The sequence below is a fragment of the Herpailurus yagouaroundi genome, unplaced genomic scaffold (genome assembly GCF_014898765.1).
Source record: "Herpailurus yagouaroundi ecotype Mexico unplaced genomic scaffold, PumYag 77, whole genome shotgun sequence".
NCBI classification, from domain to species: Eukaryota; Metazoa; Chordata; class Mammalia; order Carnivora; family Felidae; genus Herpailurus; species Herpailurus yagouaroundi.
This window is the reverse complement of record NW_024412388.1, coordinates 80,545,829-80,566,179: the sequence shown is the minus strand read 5'-3', so window position 1 is coordinate 80,566,179 and position 20,351 is coordinate 80,545,829. Positions and strand designations below refer to the sequence as shown.

At 44.7% G+C, this 20,351-nt stretch overlaps 1 protein-coding gene and 1 long non-coding RNA gene across 5 annotated transcripts in view; one reads left to right on the top strand and one right to left on the bottom strand.

Annotated features, from left to right (window-relative positions):
* The window catches only part of ABCA4 (ATP binding cassette subfamily A member 4), a 133,810-nt gene that overhangs the window by 57,114 nt on the left and 56,345 nt on the right, over positions 1 to 20,351 (top strand). For 3 of the 4 annotated variants that reach the window (XM_040471024.1, XM_040471026.1, XM_040471023.1), the window contains 8 exons: positions 277 to 453; positions 2,424 to 2,646; positions 5,774 to 5,995; positions 7,872 to 8,076; positions 11,734 to 11,799; positions 14,447 to 14,536; positions 16,503 to 16,677; positions 19,139 to 19,270. In XM_040471024.1, coding sequence (XP_040326958.1) covers positions 277 to 453; positions 2,424 to 2,646; positions 5,774 to 5,995; positions 7,872 to 8,076; positions 11,734 to 11,799; positions 14,447 to 14,536; positions 16,503 to 16,677; positions 19,139 to 19,270 — 1,290 coding nt within the window. The remainder of the gene's footprint in view (positions 1 to 276; positions 454 to 2,423; positions 2,647 to 5,773; positions 5,996 to 7,871; positions 8,077 to 11,733; positions 11,800 to 14,446; positions 14,537 to 16,502; positions 16,678 to 19,138; positions 19,271 to 20,351) is intronic. The other variant, XM_040471025.1, reaches the window with a different exon arrangement.
* Positions 67 to 19,128, bottom strand: LOC121027500 (uncharacterized). The gene is made up of 4 exons (XR_005788763.1): positions 17,818 to 19,128; positions 13,524 to 13,583; positions 1,101 to 1,170; positions 67 to 346 (listed from the first exon to the last, which is right to left on the bottom strand). It is a non-coding gene; the product is annotated as an uncharacterized LOC121027500 (long non-coding RNA).

Below are 20,351 nucleotides of genomic sequence, written 5' to 3'. Positions count from 1 at the left end.
AGACTGGACTGAGGCTAAAAATAAAATTAAGAGGAGGTAAGATATTTCATAAAGCACAATGTAGTGTCCTTGAATGAAAGCAATTACAAGTCTTTTTGTGGCTGATATTTGTAACAGATTTAAACTGTGAATTAGAGAATAGAGTCAGATAGTTTGGAAATTTTTATGGGTGAGATTTCAAGAGAATGAGTTCCAAGTCCCCTTGTGCTTATGAAGCGTCAGTGAGCTGTCCATTTCCATTTACATCCTTTGTCCCTCCCGTTTGTTTCTTTGTAGGTACTGGGATTCTGGTCCCAGAGCCGATCCTGTGGAAGATTTCCGATACATCTGGGGAGGGTTTGCCTATCTGCAGGACATGATCGAACAGGGGATCACAAGGAGTCAGGCGCAGGTTGACGTTCCAGTTGGAATCTATCTCCAGCAGATGCCTTATCCCTGCTTTGTGGATGACTCGTGAGTCACGGGCTCCCAATCTCCCTCCCAGACACACTAATCAGGTTGCTGGGGTGGGATGGGAGTACTCCTCAGACTTCAGTCTGTTTGGAAAGAAACCCAGAGAGTGGGGCCGGCTTGAAGAGAATAGAGCTCTAACTGAGGAGCTGGGTTCTCCTAGACTCCAGGCAGGGCCAGATGGTCAAATGAAGTGGCAGGGAGAAAGGAGTTGGTGTTGTGGGTGGAAAAGGGAAGGTGAAAATAAAAGCAAGGGAAGTGAGGTTGGGGAAGGGGACAAAGGCTTTTTAAATTTCCACTACGTAGTATGTTTGGTATGTGGAAGAGTTCTGGTCAGAGTGTTTCCCCAATGATTGCCAAATCAGCAAATTGGGACTCTGCATTGCAAGTAGGTCTGGTTCCTAGGAGCCTCAGAATAATGCAGCTCCTTCCTTAATTAACATTCCCATGCTGCATGCTTAATGAGAATGTAGAGGAATGTGTTGGATGAGCTGGAACCCTCCCTTCCTGCCCACCCCTATCCCCACCCCCAGGACTCTACATTTGTTGGCCAATAGCAAGCTAAGCAAGTAGCCTATTATTTACTGAAGGTGTATTTGGGGGATGATAGAGGGACAAAGAGGAAGAGGACACTAGGAGGCCTCATTTACCATGGTGGATGGGGGCAGAAATGCTTCCAGGACAGCAGCAGAGACCTACAATTAGCTTAGGATTCAACTCCTAGAAAAGAAAAAAGAAAAAAACTAGCAAGTTCACCATAGTGCACATTGTGTCTGTGGGGTTCAGAGAGGAGACAAACACACACAGCCTGAAAAAAGGAACAGTCAAATTGCTACCTGACAAGACAGTAAGATAAAGCCCAGTATGGGCACAGGAAATGCTCTCTCAGCACCCTAGTCCAGTTGGTTCTCCTTCCTCAGCTCAACACAAGACTAAAGAGATAATGATGTCTGTTCTGTAGTCACTATGGTTTCGAATAATAGACGGAGATGGGATGTGGAGCCACGGGCAAAAGCGGGGTTCCACTTTTAGGATCAGAATGGGAGTGGCTGGCAGGGTAGTGGGGTACACAATGAGGAGGCAGTAGGGATTCTGGCCATTTAGAGTGGGAGAGCCCTCTGGTGGCAGGTCCCCAAAGTGCAGGCTTCATGAATTTCTGGTTCTGTCCTTAGGGCCATCTTGAGAAAGAACCCTCCCATACTGGAATTGGTCCCTTCCTTTGACAACCAACAGTTTTCAACAGATAATAGTCTTAAGGGCTTTCCTAGCACATCAAGCGCAGGCAAAATATGTGTAAAGTTCACAATAAAATAATTCCAGAATATCAAATCTATCCTGCTTGCTAGAATGAATATCCATGGAATTATTCCACTGGTACATGGCTGGTGGAGTTAGTGGCTATTGGATTACTGATTGATTTATTGATGGGTCATTTGCCTTCTGAAAGTGTCACACTGGTGGTACTGGTTTTTTTGTGCCTCTTCCTGCTTAATTGGGGTTTGATCCTCTGGGATATATAGTGCTAAGCTGCCTGACCTGTTTGGGGGGCCCAGTTATGGATCTCACCACCAACACCAAGTCCCTTTGTTTGTGGTTCACCTTCTTGGACTTCAGTGTCAGCATGTATCTATTCCAGTCACAACTGCATCAACAGGTTTGTAGTTTTTTCCCACAAGAATTTACAAGGTCTGTACTGTGTAACATACATAGTACAATTTTATTTACACATATTACTTGTAGAGCATTCATCTGGGCTAACCAAAAAGCTACCATCTTGCTCTAAGGAAAAAGTAATTCTTTCGGGGCAAAGTGCAATGCAGTAAAAGATTCATGCCTTTTGAATGCCCAGTGGGGATTTTCTGCCTTTCCCTACATCTGGGCTTTGTTCTCAACACATTCATTTGACAAACATTTAGTCCACCTCTACCAGGTACAGGGCATTCTACTATTCTGCTTCTCTCCTCTTGCTTCAGTTTTATGATCATCCTGAACCGCTGTTTCCCTATCTTCATGGTGCTGGCCTGGATCTACTCTGTCTCCATGACTGTAAAGAGCATCGTCTTGGAGAAGGAGTTGCGACTGAAGGAGACCTTGAAAAATCAGGGTGTCTCCAATGCAGTGATTTGGTCTACCTGGTTCCTGGACAGCTTCTCTATCATGTCAATGAGCATCTTCCTTCTGACCACATTCATCATGGTAAGCCAGATGGAGAAGGTCCAGGAAATCTTGAATAGTTTTGTACTTCCCACCTTTCCTCCTATTAATGAACTCATGCCTACATCAGTCATCTGGCCAGCAAGGATAGCCTGATATGTAGCTGCCCGCCCATTTTAGCCAAAGTGGCCATATGCAGCTGCCTGGTGATTTCAGCCAAGGTGGAAAATACTCAGATAAAATGTCCCCCCAAGGAACCTCTGTATCATACTGTGTTCCCTGCTCCCACTTTCTGCCCAGTGTGCTACAGTCTGCATAGACTATCTAACCCCATTCCATGGACTATCTGGAGAAGCTGCCGTTAGGAGAGCCCAGCACAGAGTGATTGTATGTGCAAAGGGTTCTATCTTTGCAGACACAGAAGAAATGAGTACAAAGAATGTTTTCCTGGGATTACTGCCCTAGCCAGCAGCTGGAGTTGGAATGTGAAGAGCCTTTTCAGTGTATTAGGAGAGAAGACCTGGACTGTTTAATTACCGTCATGGTGACACCATTCATGGCTTGGTCAGAGGACATTCTGCTGCCTGAACAGTCTCCAAGACCACTCTGTTTCGAAGGATGGAATTTAGAGTCTGTCCTTTCTCCATGGTAGGAGTATTTATAGCTGCAGACAGCACACATAGGTCCATCCTCTGCAAGCTTGCAGCTCCCTCACAGGCCAGACTTGGAAATAAAACAGTATTTCATAATATATTCTTATCCTTCATTTGCAGTTCCTCCACAGCAGATGATCTTCTGTACTTGTTAGGTGATAACCTCATAAATTTGGGTAGTTTTTTAAAATGTTTATTAGATGGGATTTGGTATAAACTTCAAGCTTGGTGTTATCAAGCTTGTTCTGCCTCCCTAGCGTTGTCACATTAAGCGCCCCTCTGCAGTAGGCAACATGTATGCTGAACCATAGATTCTGGCTGTGTCCCATCCCATGCTGGATCATACTGGTGTCAACCTGATCCAGGAATATTCCATCATATATCCTGTCCATCCAGCAGATATTCAGTTAAACCAAATCCTATCCCTTCTCTTTGCAGTAAAATGTACTAATTCTGAAGGGTTTTGTTTTCAGTGTTGCACTGAGATTCAGTGTGCTCTGTGACCTTAGTCAAACCCAGTGCTAGAGCCCTGTCAAAATTCTGATGTAGAGGTCATTCTGCTCAGGCAACCTCGCTTTAAATTGGTGGCTTTAAATGTGCAGAGTCCTGGAGCTCCACAAAGAGGAGGGGAGAAGCTAAGCTCCTTATCTTCCTCTAGTGGTCCCTTGTTCCTTCCCATCCTTCAGTCTGCTCCTTTTCCCATTTCCAAGGCATTTTGTGTCCTCAGAATTAAAGGAGTCAAAATGCATAAGCGTCAGACTTAGGCAAAATGGATAAACGTGTGTGTTTTCCTGCAATGTCTGAGAAGTGACATTGAGATCTGCCTTCCTAAGAATGGGCATTAAGACTTCAAAGCTTTTAGGACGTGAGGTGAAGAATGTTCACTAAGAGTTTCTTGCACAAAGAGGTTTCTCCTTGTGGGAACCAGAACATTGTTCCAGTGATGACGGAAACAGAGCTTTCCACACCAGAATAGGATTCCTTAGGATGACGCTCCCATCTTTGCCTTGTTCTTCCTTCCCACCTCAACTCTGCAGGAAAGAATCTGGAAGCTGGACAATGGGGCGGGTTCCACTGTTATTCAGGCTATTAGGAACAAAGAAGAACAGTGGTCATTAGAGGAAGCTAAGGCCTGTAAGTCTGTTGGGTCAGCCAAGTAGCTGTCCCCTCTGCCTTGTCAGTGAGAGACTACACAGGTCTGGAAGTTTCTAGGACTTTGCTTTGAGCTGGGGTAAGAAACTGATTTTATTCTTCTGAAAATACCAGCAACCATCTTAAAGTTCTTCCAGCCATAGCCACATGTTCAGCCATGGACTTGCTTTTCCTGAGTTGTGTGATTAAGGAAAAGGACTGCGCTTTCCAGGTGATGTGGGGAGCTCTTTGACACACAAAATCAGGAGCTCTGAGTCCTAATTTTGACTTTCATTTAGAGTTCCTAGGAGTTTTGTTCTAGTTAGGCATAGCCCTCTTCCACCCTCCTTTGCCATTTGTTTTATTCTATTTTTTAATCTGTTCTGTTGTGCCTGGCAGGCACAAGTGTGTGAATGAGGGAGAATCGGTAGCAATAGCAGCTAAGTGGCGCATCTGTGTTCCACTCAACTTCCACACACTCACACATTGCTCATTGTCTCTCTTTCCTATGAGGAATCTGGTGCTTCAGGGCACCACTACCACTTGATCAGAACCCATTCAAGAGATGAACCTATTTGTGCCTTTATGCTCCCGAGAAAAGAACAAGACAATCTATATGTATTTGGAGTTATGTGCAAAGCGTAAAATTCCTCATAGGAGGTCTATAGTAAAGGAGAACTAAGAAAGCCTAATAAGCGTGAACATCTCAGTTTTTCCTATAATGTGGTTGGGCAACAGCTCACTTACTGAAAATTGCTGATTTGGTCCTGATTTCTACATAGCCATTAGTTAATGTTAAAGATACTGAGTATTTGCCCACGGGTTCTATGAAATGTATTTGGATGATATTGTTGGAGGAGGACGATTAATCCACTTCCAAGTGATGTGGATTAATTACTGATATTTTTACCAGTGTGAGTAGTAAATCTCAGAATACACATGATTGAGTCAGCAGGTTAGGCCCCAAGCAAAACATTACAGCTTGCTGGGGGCTCTCCTATCTCCCTTTCTTGTCCCTCATCTCCTCAGTGTATCTTGGAGCTCTTGATGTTCTAAGATCTTCCTCCCCTAGACTTCCTCCTCTAGACTTATTTCTCCCTTCCCATCAAAGATTTGCTTACTTAACACATAATAATTACTCATACTGATAGGCAGCCTGATGTGTTACCCTCCCAGGGAGAATGACACTCACAGGATTAAAGGAATTCAACACACTGAGTCTCAAATGTGGAAATTTAGGCACCAGTCAAAGATGGTGGAGAGACCACTCTGGAGCAGAGGGCTTCTGAAGGCCCAGAATCGCTGCACAGAGGTTGCCCCCTGAGAGGGATGGTGCCGTGGACATGGGTGGAAATTACTGACTCAGATGGCCTCTTTGGTTTCAGCATGGAAGGATCCTACATTACAGCAATCCATTCATCCTCTTCCTGTTCCTGTTGGCCTTCTCCACTGCTACGATCATGCAGTGCTTCCTGCTCAGCACCTTCTTCTCCAGGGCCAGCCTGGCAGCAGCCTGTAGTGGTGTCATCTACTTCACCCTCTACCTGCCACACATTCTCTGCTTCGCCTGGCAGGACCGAATGACGGCTGATCTGAAGATGGCTGTGGTGAGGGACCTTGGGCTTACTCCTAATATATGATACATTTTCTTTGAGGGGTCTGTAGTGGTCCTGGAAAATGGGCCTGCCCTTTGAGGGGATCTGCTTTGCCTTTTGGCTCAAAGGGAAGTAAGGTTTAAAGACACAGGGGCAAAAGTTGGAGCAGTCTTCACCCTGAGCTACCTAACTGTCCCTCTTTACCAAACCCGCCTGATGAGTCTGCCCTGGGAAGCAATCAAAAACCAGTTCAACTCATTGGTCCCTTTATGTGTCCACAAGAGAAGAATGTGGACCATTTCACTCAGTTTTATTTTCAAATCATGTGAAAAGATCCAGAAGGGAGGGAGCTAGCCCCCTAACTGTTAGGCCCAGAAAGATGTTTCCATTCTTTAAAAACTTTCGTTTTTCTCCGTAAAAACTTGAATCCGGGTAGCTTACAAGGGTCTTCATCATGGTATACCACTGTGCAGAAAGGGTACAGAAATGAGCCAGTTAAGAGCCAAGCCTTCTTGCCAGTAGAGGATTTTCTTGAAAGATAGACTTCTTAGTTCACAATTCCCAAACTAACGGTACTGCCTTTTTCTCTGTCATTTTCAAATGGGCCATTTCCACCCTCTCATTAACCAGGCTCAAACAGTTTTCATGCTCTCTTGGGTGCACTGTTTTGTCTTTGAGAACTTCCCTCCATAGTTCTCTGTGCAGTGGAGTCAAGAAAGGACTACCACCTGCTTCTTATTGAGGAAAGATCCAAGGTGTAAGTTGTCCTAATCAAACTCAAACTTACCTGGCTGTAGAGCTGCCAGGGCATCTGCCTTTTACTTCTCATGTTAAACAAGAAATTAATTGCTGCTATTTATAGTATCCAATTTTCTAAAATCATAATGGGCTAGTAGCAAGAAGTCCTTCTGACTCAGCCTGTAGGCAGAGCTGGGCTCTCTTGATATACTGAGTAGACATCAGTACTTTGAGGCCACCACTAGCTTCATGGGTGTATGGATCCACCAAGAAGCTATAGTTCTGGCAGCTGTGTGGACCAGGGCTGAGCTGATATTTTTACAATGGTTTTTGTGAACCTACAGCTGGAGAATCTCTTCCTTCAATAGACAGACAATTTGAACCCTGCCCTGGGTCCTGCAAGCTACAGAGAGGCCTCTGAGCAGAGGAAATGAGAAGAGCCCATCCCTCTGTATGTGCTTGTGTGCTTTATGCCATGCAAGGGACCACCTGTGGGGATTTGGCTGTGGACCTTCCTCTTCAGCTTCCTTTTGGACACCACCTATTTAGTTGACTTGTTCTCTCTACAGAGAACCTAAGAAAATGATTGTCCCCAGTCTGGAGATGAGAAAAGGTGACATCAGTGTAATCTGAGGCTTTTCTGGCCTCACTGACAGACCTCAGGAAGTCATGGGACCATCCTTTGCCTGGCCCCTAGACTGCCCTAGGACACCGATGACTTTGTGGACCCTTCTAATGGGATTCACACAGAGAAGCTCAAGTTATTCCCATTGTTCTGTCAAGAACTGTGTGATGTTAAGAAAGAGGTAGGAAGAAGGGGGGAAAGGTAGGAAGGTGAACATGAGGACCTCTGGTCCTTTGGTGTGTTGTGCTTTTGTGGTATTTGTCTTTCCCATGACACAACTGTATTCCATTGAACAGGTGAGAGATGGCCCAGTGAGTATTGGGCAGGGGTCCCCAAGTCCTGAGAGGCATTTTCAGAATTTTCTTCCTGTGGAAAGACTGCCTTAACCCCTCCCTGGGGTATCCTTACACCTGGACACAACCCGGACACTCTTTTGGCCCTCCTTCCTAGCCTGAGGGCATCTGGCTGCTGTTGTGTTGAATAAAAGACCTCTGCTGATCTCCTGTGCCCTCTGCCTCACTGCAGAGCCTGCTGTCTCCTGTGGCATTTGGGTTTGGCACTGAGTACCTGGTACGCTTTGAGGAGCAAGGCCTGGGGCTGCAGTGGGGCAATATCGGGAATAGCCCCATGGAAGGGGATGAATTCAGCTTCCTGATGTCTATGAAGATGATGCTCCTTGATGCTGCTCTGTATGGACTGCTTGCCTGGTACCTCGACCAGGTTTTTCCAGGTAAGTGTCAACCTCTTGAGGGTAAAGGTACTGGTACTGGGCTCTTCAGATTCCCAGCCCTCTCCCATCTTTTCATCTGGTTTAAATCTCATCCTTCCTAAGTTCTTTCAATTTGGACTTTCATAGCCAGCATTTGAAACTTAAACTTAGGTCAAAAATCCATCAGTGAATGTTGGTGGCCCTACTTTAGCAATAGATCCAGAATCTGATCCCTTGTCACCACCTCTACCACTACCTCACCAGTCCAAGCCTCCTTCCATAGTCATCGCCTACCAGTCTGTTCTCCATGCTGTATTCAGAGATCCTTTCAGAATCTGGGTCAGATAGTGTCAGCCTTCTGTTCAGATCCCTCCAGTGGTTTTTCCTCTTGCCCAGAGTAAAATCCAGTGTCCCAGCCCTGGCCTAGAAAGTGCTTCATTATCAGCCTCTAACTGTTTGCCCCATTTCGTGTCCTTCCCTTTTACCTCACGTTCTCTGTTCCAGCCACATCCGCCTCCTCACTGACTGTTCTTCAATACACTAAGTACATTTCCTCCTCAGGACCATTGCGCCTGCTGTTCTCACTGCGTGGAGCATGTTTCTACATCACCCTCCCTACATACCTGCAGGCTTGCTTCCTCACTTTTGTTCAGTCTTATGTTCAGATGTCACCTCATCACTGGAGTCTTTCCAGATTGAAAATATCTAAATATCTATCCCTATATAAATAACATTCCTTTAGTGCTCCTGAATATCCCGCTTTATTTTTGAGACATCACTATCTGCCGTGATGTATCTTTATGTGTTTGTTTCTTGACTCTCTACCCTTAGTAGAATATGGGCCGATGAGAGTGGGCCCACAGTCTGTTTTGTTCAGTGTTTCAGGCTCAGTGCCACAAATAGTGCCTGACTTTTGGTGGACATTGAATGAATACCTGATTAATCTGCAGCAAGGAAGAGCAACTCCTGAATCAAAACTGGGTGTTTGCACAGTTTTGTTTTGCTGTGTAGAAATCAGATTTTCCTTCAAATCAGCATTTCCCGGTAGCTAGAGAAGTCCAGCCTCCATTTGAGTGGGTTCCAAGTCAACCAACTGCCACCTAATGCAGTGGCAGCCATGACCAGGCTTTCAGTGCTCTGGCCAAGAGCAGGCAGGGTGAGTGAGGCTGGGCCCAGTCCCTGGGGAGGGATGAACTCACATCGTCTTGGGGCAGCCATTGTTGGCAGAAATACATAGGCAGCAACCCTGGAATAGGAGAAGGATTGCTAGGCTAAGCCAGAAGGCCTGGGTTTGGATCCTAGCCGTGTGACTATCTTAGTTTCCTAAGGCTGCCATAACAAAACATCACAAACTGGGTAGCTTAAAACAATTTTTTTTCTTTTTTTTTCTTTTGTCTCACAGTTCTGGAGACTAGAAGTAGAAAATCACGGTGTTGGCAGGGCCATGCTCCCCCTGAAATCTGCAGGGGAAGGAGCTTCCCCTGCCTCTTCCCCCTTCTGGTGGTTTTTCAACAATCTCTGTCTTCACGTGGCGTTCTCCCTCTGTGGGTCTGTCTTCACAGGGCCATCTTCTTATAAGGATACCAGTCATATTGGATTAGGGTTCTATCTAGTCCAATGTGACTTAATCTCAACTAAGCACATTAGCAGTAACTATTTCCAAACAGGGCCAGAGGTTAAGACTCTGGGGGTCTTTTTTTTTTCTGATACCAAATGTGTCATTTTTCCCAGCATCAGCTATTTCTCTAATGCAACCAGGTGTCCAACAATACAATTCAATTCTAATAGTAACTACCCAGAATTAGCACAGACCCCACAAACAGATTCAGTCCTACAAGATTGTTCCCACTTCAGATACCAGCAGCAAATACAGTGCCCAAGCTACCATACTTTTGTCCAACTGAACACAAATTCGGGTGTTCTCACAACCACCTCCCCAGTTCAATAATTCACTAGAACAACTCACAGAATTCAGGAAAGTTGTTTATTTACAATTACAGCTTTATAATAAAGAATACAACTCAGGAACAGCCAAACAGGAGAGGTGCTTAAGTGGAGGTACGGGAGGGGTGGTGCATGGAGCCTCCATACCCTCTCCAGGTGCACTACCTCGAGAGCACGTTGATGTGCTCACCAACCCGGAAGCTCCCTGAATCTCCTTCAAAAGTTTCTATAACTCCATCTCCAGCCCCCTTCTCTACCAGGATGGAGGGTACGGCTGAAAGTTTCTATCCTCTTTTCCCAGGCCTGGTCTTTCTGGCGACCAGCCCCCATTCTGAAGCTATCTAGGGCCCCTACCCTGAGTCACCTCATTAGCATAAACACATATGGTTGAGAAAGGGGCTTGTTATGAACAACAAAAGACATTCCTATGACTCAGGAAATTCTAAGGGGTTTACAAGCTCTGTGCTGGGAACTGGGGACAAAACCAACTATTTTGTATTCTACCATGGACCTCAACGTATCTTTGGGGATTGGGAGGGGGTGCAATTCAACCCATAATGGTGACTTTGAGAAATACACTTGACCTGCTTTGCCTCAGCTTTTCTATCTCACTGGGCCACTAGGAGATATAATCATTGAAAATTAGTTGGATTGAAAATGAAATTTGTCCATAATCCAAGGGCTTTATTTTAGCGGAGCTGAAACTTTAATTTGTCCAACAACTATTTACTGAGCAGCACCTATATGTTTGGCTTAACACTAGCATTTGGGCAAAGAGGGGTGGAAAAGACAAACCCAGACCTACGCTTGAAGGGTTGACGTTCTAGTGGTCATGGAACATGGGATAATATTAAATAAACAAAGTATTCTTACAAAATTAACATTTTAAAGGGAGCAAAGCCTGCTAAGAGAAGTGGAGAATTTGGGAGTCTTTTCCTTGAAATCCAGATGGATCCAATGGCATAGGATAGTTTAGATCAGTGGTATTAGAACCAGATTACCCATATTGGAATTCCTATACCTCTGTTTAATTATCTGTGACCTTGGGCAGAAGAATCAAACTCAGTGTGCCTCAGTTTCCTTATTCACAAGAATACCATTGCCTATCTCCTAGGATTGTTTCCAGGATTAAATTTCTTAATGCAGGGGCACCTGGATGGCTCAGTCAGTTAACCTGATTTTGGTTCAGGTCATGACCTCAGGGTTTGTGACTTTGAGCCCCACATCAGGCTTTGAATTGACAGCACAGAACTTGCTTAAGATTCTCTCTCTCCCTCTCTCTGCCCCCATCCGCTCTCTATCTCAAAATAAATAAATAAACTTAAAAAAATATATTTAATGCATGAAAAGTGCTTACAATAATGCCTGACATGGAAAGAGCATCCAATAAATGTTAGTGACTATCATCATTACTATCATCTGGTGATTGTTGAGAAAGGGCATGATTAAATTCTTTAATAAAATGTTTTCTTGGAAAACTAATGTCAACCAAGAGCATCAGTCTTAGTGTTGCTGGGTCCACCCAAAAAAGTGACCTTTTGAATTCAAACATGTTGGAAGGAGTAATCTTTGTGGGAGCCCCTGGGTAGCTGTGTAATGCTTATGAACTATAAATATCTATAGTTCTACTTTGAGATTCAGAGAAATAAATTCCAGATTTTATAGAACTGTGGTAATGCAGGACTCCTTTGGCTTTTTCCCTGTCATTTCAAATGATTTACCTGTCATTTTTAGGGAACTATGGAACCCCACTTCCTTGGTACTTCCTTCTGCAAGAGTCCTATTGGCTTGGTGGTGAAGGTGAGTTGTTTAAAATTTTTAATAAAAATCTTAATGTTTGAAACTAACTCCTTTGGCTATGTCATGGATACACATAGGCTATAGAGGTGGCTCCTTCTGTCAAATGTGTGATTCCTGATTAGTTAGCTACCTCCTGAGGGCTCTGCCACTGTGGTGCAGCATCATAGCCTCTAGGAACCCACCTTTGGGAGTTGCTGGGCCAGGGTGAATGGCTGAGCATTGCTAAACCCTTGTGTCCTATACAGCTTGTGCCCAGCGGATTAAATTGCCTAGTAAAAAAAGGCCAAACCACTTTAGGGTGCAAATGACTTTTGCAACTCCTCAATTTAAAGCAGGGAGATCCATAGAATCATGAAGAAACCTTTGTACTGGTTATCTTTTGCCTCCCCTCCTGCTTTTTTATTCCTTTCCAAAATATAAATTAATGCATTCTCCCAAGGTAAAGGTACATCCAGAGGTTGGGGTGAAGCTATGATCTTTAAGACAAACACTCCCAGACTCTTCTCTAATACTCATCTTACTTATGGTTGGGGAAGAGGGGTAAGGGAGTATTTGCCCAGAATGCATCTTAGCTAAAATGTACCTCTCCTACTAAACAGGACAGGAAGCCCAGGGAGAGTTCTAGAAGTTCCATAGACTCTTTTGTGAGGTATGAGAAGGCAAGAAATTCCTGCCATGATTACTGGGGACTTCCTTGGAGCTGGTAGTTTCTGGAAGCAAAAGAAATACTTTCCAATCTGTTCCTCACCTACCTGCACTTTATTTTATATTATTGGGTCTAGGCCAGGATTTATTCTTTAAGCACTAAGATAGATGTTTGTTTTCTGTAGGTGATTAGCCTGGGGCCTTTAAAAAAGGCTTGGGTGGTTTGTTTTGTTTTGTTTTGTTTTTATGGTTCAAACAAATAGCACTTCAACGCTCAGTATTTTTCTGTTATGTTGGTTTGTCTATCTTGTCTATAACTTTTAAATTTCAACCATAATAAAGTTATCCATTGTAAATGGGGTTTTTCAACACGGGAGCATATTCCTGAACATTTCTAATTTCAGTGAATATCAAAACTTGTGGGCATTTTTTCCCTCTACAATTTCAGCAGATAATCTGTCTCTCAAAAAAAAAAAATTCTTAAGACAAATGTGCTCTTTCAAAAATGAATCACATGTATTTTTGCTAACAGCAGCCAAATATTTTTCACCTGCCTCACAGGCTAGACTGAAATAGATTCCTAACTGTCTCTAAAATCAGAAAAGAGCTGTGTTTTCCCACCTAATCCCCTCCTCTCACAGACAAAGAAATTGAGCTCAAGAGGACCAGCGTCTTGTCTAAGTCACTTTTGTCACTTGGGACAAAATCTGGAACTGGGACACACATTTCCTGGCAAGGAACTCACCCGCTGACTAAACTATGTAGAAGATCTCTCCCTGCTATGTTGTTGCATGTTAGTGCAGTAGGATAGCTAGTAAAGTGATCAAAGGAATTGTGGGTAGTCGATTTGAAAATCCCCCAGGAAGCAGAAATAGAAGTGCCAAAGGTGGCTGGTCCCTGACCACCAGGCCCATTACTTGCTCCTCCACCCACAGCTGCAGATCGAAGAGGGCGACCAGGAATGACAGAGGCCCTGGTTGGCTGCTGCATTAAAAAAAACTCGCCCTGCCCACATCTGTGCTCCTGAGACCAGAGCCTTTAGATTCTTGGCGACAGTGGTTTCCTCCTGCCCTGCTTACCTCTCTGGCTGGCTTGCTCTTCAGCTTGCTTCTCTTCCCCTTCCAGGATGTCCTGATGTCCTTTTAAATCAAATGCCAAATTTACAAAAAAAAAAAAAAAAAAAAAAAGAAAGCCTCTGTGTGTGTTTACACCACCTTCACAGTTTGTTATTGTTGTTGTTTTTAATGTTTATTCATTTTTTAGAGACAGAGACAGTGCAAGCAGGGGAGGGGCAGAGAGAGAAGGAGACACAGAATCTGAAGCAGGCTCTAGCCTCTGAGCTGTCAGCACAGAGTCTGACATGGGACTCGAACCCACGAGCCACAAGATCATGACCTGAACCAAAGTCGGACGCTCAACCAACTGAGCCACCCAAGTGCCCCAACGATTTGTATAAGCCTATACCTCAACCAGTCCTAACTCTGGTGTTAGTTCCAAAAGACTTGAATGCCCATAAAAATGCTTAGGTAAATTATTTTTCAAACTGTAATTTAAGCTGGCTACCCATCATATCACCTTGAATCGTCTTCTCTCAAGATTCATCATGACTTTAACATGTTTTTGATTGGAGCAGGAACTACTGTTGGTGAGGTAAAGAAAATTACCCCATTGCAAACTTGGTCCTGGTTTTGTGAATTTTTCTTAATTACAATTTCTGACATTGTGGGCCCCTGCTGGCATGTTAAGAGGATGAAGTGAAACACCTGTTACAAAATACACTCTGAGCTCAGCAAAGATTGACAGTCCAGCCAGCCAGCAATACCAGCCATTTTGAGAACTTTAGAGGCCCACAGGCCCCTGGGAATGCTGACTTGGCCTTCTGAGGGAACTGTTTTCCAGTTATGGTAGGAAACTCTGCAACTACTTCCTTCTGCCCTCCTTTTCCTGCCTTTACTGATTGTTAGCTCCCACCAGGAATAACAGTGGCTTCTGGTTGGTGCAGGCTGTTCAACCAGAGAAGAAAGGGCCCTGGAAAAGACGGAACCCATAACAGAGGAAATGGAGGATCCGGAACACCCAGAAGGGACCCATGGTAAAAACCTCCATTAGGGGCAGAGAACAGAAGCAAGGGAAAGGCTCAGACTACTGTAAAAAGCTAGAGCAAAACCCTTCATGCCTGGCGTGAAGTAAAACCCAGGATACTGACTCTGTGGTGACAAGGGTTAAAACCTGATAGCTCCTCAAGGGCCAAGCTGCACGTGTGTGGGATGAATGGTCCAGCCAGACATTAACGCATATTTCCTAGAGAAAGCAAATCCCAAGTATGTGGTGTGTTTGTGCCCTTGTTAGGCAATTCCCAAGTGAGTTGCACAAATGTGCTGACTTCCGAGGATTTAGCAAGAACAATAACTTGGGTCACTGGGACTTAAAGAGGATATGAGCTATAAGGAAAGACAAAAATAAATGCTTCTGTGCACAGGAGGAAGGAGTCTAGTGGAGCTGACTACACTTCATTCGTAGTTTACAAATCTAGAGGTCCATTCATTCAAACCATCAAAAGCCTTTCCTGACCGTGGAAGTTACCTAACAATTCCTGAGCTGATGAATTAGGTTTGCAACTATTCCCTGGCTTTGCCTTCTTTACCTTCTCTCTTAAACCAGTTCTGTACTTCTCCCCATGTTATCCATTCCCTAAGCATGTACACTTCTCTGTTATGCTAAAATGCTCTTGCCATCCTCACCTTGGGGTCAGAGAAGCAACATGGCCTCTGGACTTTGCCTGCCACCGTGTGAGAAGGTCTGGCCTCTGGCCCTCTGGCCTACCCCAGGTGCTATTTCACAAAGCTGAAGTCAATGATGCACGGCTCATCAGAGAACTGGTCTGCAGTCAATAGTGCCTCTGGGAAGGCCCTCCTCCCAGAGTGGAATTCTAAGGCCAAAACTGGGGGGCTGGGGCCTGGTCCACCTTATTTTTAGGAGACACCAGGAGGCACACATAGGAAAAGCATTGGGATGTTGTTTTGTAGGGGAGTCAATGCTCAGAACTACGATGTTAACAAATTAGGGGGTGCTATATAGGGTGAACTAAAGCAGAGAGTGACTGGAGGTTGGAGAAGTGGACACCACATTAATGAGGGTCTGCACCGGGAGAGTGTCAGAGTGGATGAGTGGAGGGGCAGAGTTGGAGGGGTGGTGATGAAGAAGAGTGGACTATACCCTGAGGCACCTGGTTGGCTCAGGTGGTTAAGCATCTGACTTTGGCTCAGGTCATGATCTCACAGTTTGTGAGTTCAGGCTCTGCATCAGGCTCTGTGCTGACATCTCACAGCCTGGAGCCTGCTTCAGATTCTGTGTCTCCCTCTCTGTCTGCCCCTCCCCAGCTCACACTCTCTGTCAAAAATAAACATAAAAAAAAAAAAAAGAGTGGAGTTTACCCAGTAACTGAGGATCTATGAAGTATGAAGAGCAAAAAAGCTGCTCTATACAAAGTTAATGCAAAGGCCTGAGCCAAGATGACTAGGAGAGGGGCATTACAGGACCAGACATGGGAGAGTCTGAAGGAAAGTTATGTTTTGGGAGGAAGATAAGGAGCCTGAGCTGCTACCAGAAGCCCATGAGGAAATGTCCCTACAGACTTGGAAATGGCAGCCTGGCCTGAAGATTGAGCTTAGGGACTAACTCTCCAAATAGACAGTGCGCTCTGGGTTCGAATCTCAGCTCTGCTGTTCATGAACTATGTGACCTTGATTGGATATTTGATGTCTCTGTGTCTTAGGTTTCCTCATCTATAAAAATGGGCATAATAACATCTACGCCCACAGAGCTGTTACAAGGGTAAAATGAGGTAATACATATAAAGTATTTGAAACAATGCCTGGCACATAGTAACTGCTCAATAAGTGTTAGGTACTATTATTACCATTGTTATTCTCTAGTAATCCGTACAAAGGCTATAACTAAGGCCATGGGGGAAAAAGACAGTGGCCTGAAGAAAGAACCTTGGGGAATGAATACATTAATGCATTACACTAATATCATGTTCATTTTTTTCCTCCAAGACTCCTTCTTTGAACGAGAGCTTCCAGGGTTGGTTCCTGGGGTATGTGTGAAAAATCTGGTAAAGATTTTTGAGCCCTACAGCAGGCCAGCCGTGGACCGTCTTAACATTACCTTCTATGAGAACCAGATCACTGCATTGCTTGGTCACAATGGAGCAGGGAAAACCACCACCTTGTAAGTTTTATGGGCAAAGAGCCTGGATTGCCATTCTATCCTGTCATTTCTGGCTCTCTTCTGCCTCATTAGCTACAGTTTACTCTTTCCCATTGTGTATTAGTGACAAAAATATACTACGTATTTGTGTCCCAAGTGCGTATAAAGCACACTGCAATATTGAAAGCTCACTCACATACGTTGTTTTATTTGATCCTCACAAGAAGTGGGAGAGGGAGGTAAAGTAAGTTTATTGCCCCTTATGTGTGCTGGGGAAGTGGACATCCAGAGAGTCAAAGTGACTTTCTAGGGTCACCAACTTGCAATGCTTCAGTGAGAGCAAGAGCTAGATCTTGTCAGTTGTCTCATCTATGACACTGTAAGCCTGTCCTCCCACCCCCAACCTCTCCCGTGTCACTACCATCAATGATGGTGATAAAACTATGACCATCACTACCACATACCCCTGGTCTACAGAGAGTACTACTTATTTTCAAAGAGGATTCCTTTAGCTCTTCCCGTAAGCAGCCTGAGGTGATCTCTGAAAATGGTTCGCTATTCACTTGACCTGGAAAACCCCACAAAATCATGCAAATCAAAAGGTTCAAATCTTCATGTTCACTTTAAGAACACAGGTGAAACTGCCCAGGCCATCAAGGGTATGCATATCTGAAAAGCCACCAAGTATCTGAAAATGTCACTTCACAGAAGCAATGTGTGCCGTTCTGACGCTACAATGGTGAAGTTGGTAGGTGTGCTAAACAGTGGGGCAGGACACAGGGTCCGTGGCCCAAAAAGAAGTGCTGAATTTTTACTGCACATGCTTAAAAATGCAGACAGTAATGCTGAACTTAAGGGTTTAGATGTAGATTCTCTGGTCATTGAGCACATCCAGGTGAACAAAGCCCCCCAAGATACAGCATAGAACTTACAGGGCTCCTGGATGAACTCTCCCTGACACATTGAGATGATCCTCACTGAAAAAGAGCAGTGTTCCTAAACCTTAAGAGGAAGTTCACAGAAGAAAAAGATACCATAGAAGAAACTGAAGAAACAAAAACTTATGGCCCAGGAGTAAATTCTACATAAAATAAACACAAATAAAAGTAAAAACAGAGAAACAAAAAACAAAAACAAAACAAAGAGGATTCCTTTTCCTACCTGTAAGGGTTGGTGGTAGTTCTGGAGAAAATAAAAAGGGTGTAGTCTCTAGAGGGGCCTGTGGGGTAACCAGCTGGCAATTGAAGGTAAAGTTCAGGAAGATGCAAGCTCTGCATAGAAAAGTCAAGAAGTTCCCTTCACTTTTCTAAGGGACCAGAGCACCATCTGCTGAGAAGGAGACCATGGCTAGCTAAGGTTTCCCAAGGAGCGTCAGGGGCGGCCCTCGCAGGGGGCAGGGAAGCCACGTGACACACAGTCTTCAAGTCCTTTGACCTCTTACAGAGCCCCAGGAAGGAACAATGTAGTGTACACCCTACATTGGAATGTTCTCTGAGGGCGGTTCAGGGTGAATGGAATGTGGGGCTGATGCCATTATATTTGGTTCTGTTTCCCTCTAGTGGTTGATCAACAGAGATTTCAGCTTGTAAGTACAGGTCCAGATAACCTGAGATTGTATCTGAACTCAGGGACAGAGCTGGACCAGGCAGCCCTAAATCCAACTGATTTTTCTCCTTGTTAACTAATACGGGCAGAGAGCCCAGAGCGCCATCCAGGACCCCAAGGGTTCTCAAAGGCAAACACATGACTGCATCAACTACTGAAATGCAACTTCCCCTGGGGGTTGAAACACAATGTTTAATAAAAATAGTAATAATACTTTTGAGTTTTGCTTTACGCTGGCATAGTTCTAAGTGTTTACAAGTATTAGCTCATTTAATCTTCATAACAAACCCATGAGGCAGGCATCATTATTTCTCATTTTACCAAAAAAGGGCCAATGTTGATATTGGGCTTCTTGTTTTGTATCCAGAAATAGTATTGTTGGTGGTAATTCCCCTGTCTTCCTTCAATCATTCAATCAGCAAATACATATTGAATGCCTGGGCTCTCATTAAGACCCTGCCCTATGCTTTTGTGATAATAATATGAGGCACAGCATTGATCACACACTGCACACTTTAATTAAGCCTCCACATCACCAGGAGCGGTGATGGCTGAGCTGGGGAGGGATCTTTAGCTGTAAGTGAAGGTTCTGCAGCTGGGAACGCCAGGAACCTATCAGTGCCTGCCTGGGGCACTAGGAAATAAGTAGAAGCAAAGATGACAGATGTGGTCATCCGCAGTAGGGCTGGATATACACACTGGTTCTAAAGCCTGTATGGGAAACTGTTGGTCCCCACAGCTAATAATGGTTTGGGTTCAATTGAGAGCCAGTGCAGGAATCAGTGTGAGAGTCATCACTGACCCTAGAGTGGGGGGCTGCCATCCCAAAGCAGTCCTAATGGCCATCTTTTCTGCCACTGACTCCTGTATTTGGCAGGTCCATCCTGACGGGTCTGTTGCCACCAACATCAGGGACTGTGCTCATTGGAGGAAAGGACATTGAAACCAGCCTGGATGCAGTCCGACAGAGTCTTGGCATGTGTCCACAGCACAACATCCTGTTCCACCAGTAAGTAGAACAGGAATTGAGATCGTCCCCATGCCTTGCTCTCCCCTGCCCCCCCAACACACATGTTCTCTAGAGCTGAGCTCAAGGATGCCTGTTCTGGGGGCAGCAGGCAGTGTGTTCTTGTTTGGTTTCCCCATGTTCAAGGTCCTTTGTCCTATAAGAGGTATCCCTCAGAAAGTCAGGCTATGCCTCTGGCATTGGGAGCTGAGGTCTACCCCCTAAGAAAAGTACTTCCCCCTGCTCTCTGACAGAGTGGTCCATCCTGGGGCCCCTTGTTCAGTCCTGAAATATTCCCTCTCAGGGACCAAGAGAGGAGACCATTGTTCCTGTTTCTCTCTTAAGCCAGGCACTAAAAACTGACTTTTCAGGAGGCTTTTCACTTGCTTTCCCCCGAAACTTTTACTTATTATTTTAAAAGCTATATTGTATTTATTTATTTATTTATTTATTTATTTATTTATTTATTTATTTTAATTTTTTTTCAACGTTTATTTATCTTTGGGACAGAGAGAGACAGAGCATGAACGGGGGAGGGGCAGAGAGAGAGGGAGACACAGAATCGGAAACAGGCTCCAGGCTCTGAGCCATCAGCCCAGAGCCCGACGCGGGGCTCGAACCCACGGACCGCGAGATCGTGACCTGGCTGAAGTTGGACGCTTAACCGACTGCGCCACCCAGGCGCCCCTAAAAGCTATATTGTATTTAGAGAAAGGAAGGAAAGAAATATAAATAGAATGGGGCACCTGGGTGGCTCAGTCAGTTAAGCACCTGACTTCAGCTCAGGTCATGATCTCACAGCTTGTGGGTTTGAACCCCGCGTTGGGCTCTGTGCTGACAGCTCAGAGCCTGGAGCCTGCCTCAGATTCTGTTTCCCTCTCTTCTTTGCACCTTCCCCGCTTGTGCTCTGTCTCTGTCTCTCTCAAAAATAAACATTTTAAAAAAGTTAAAAACAGAAAAGAAGAAAATGGAAGTCACCTGTAATTTCACCATCCATAATACCTTGGTGTATGATTTTTCAGAACTTCTCCTATGCAGGTGTGTGTGTGTGTGTGTGTGTGTGTGTGTGTGTGTGTGTGTGTGT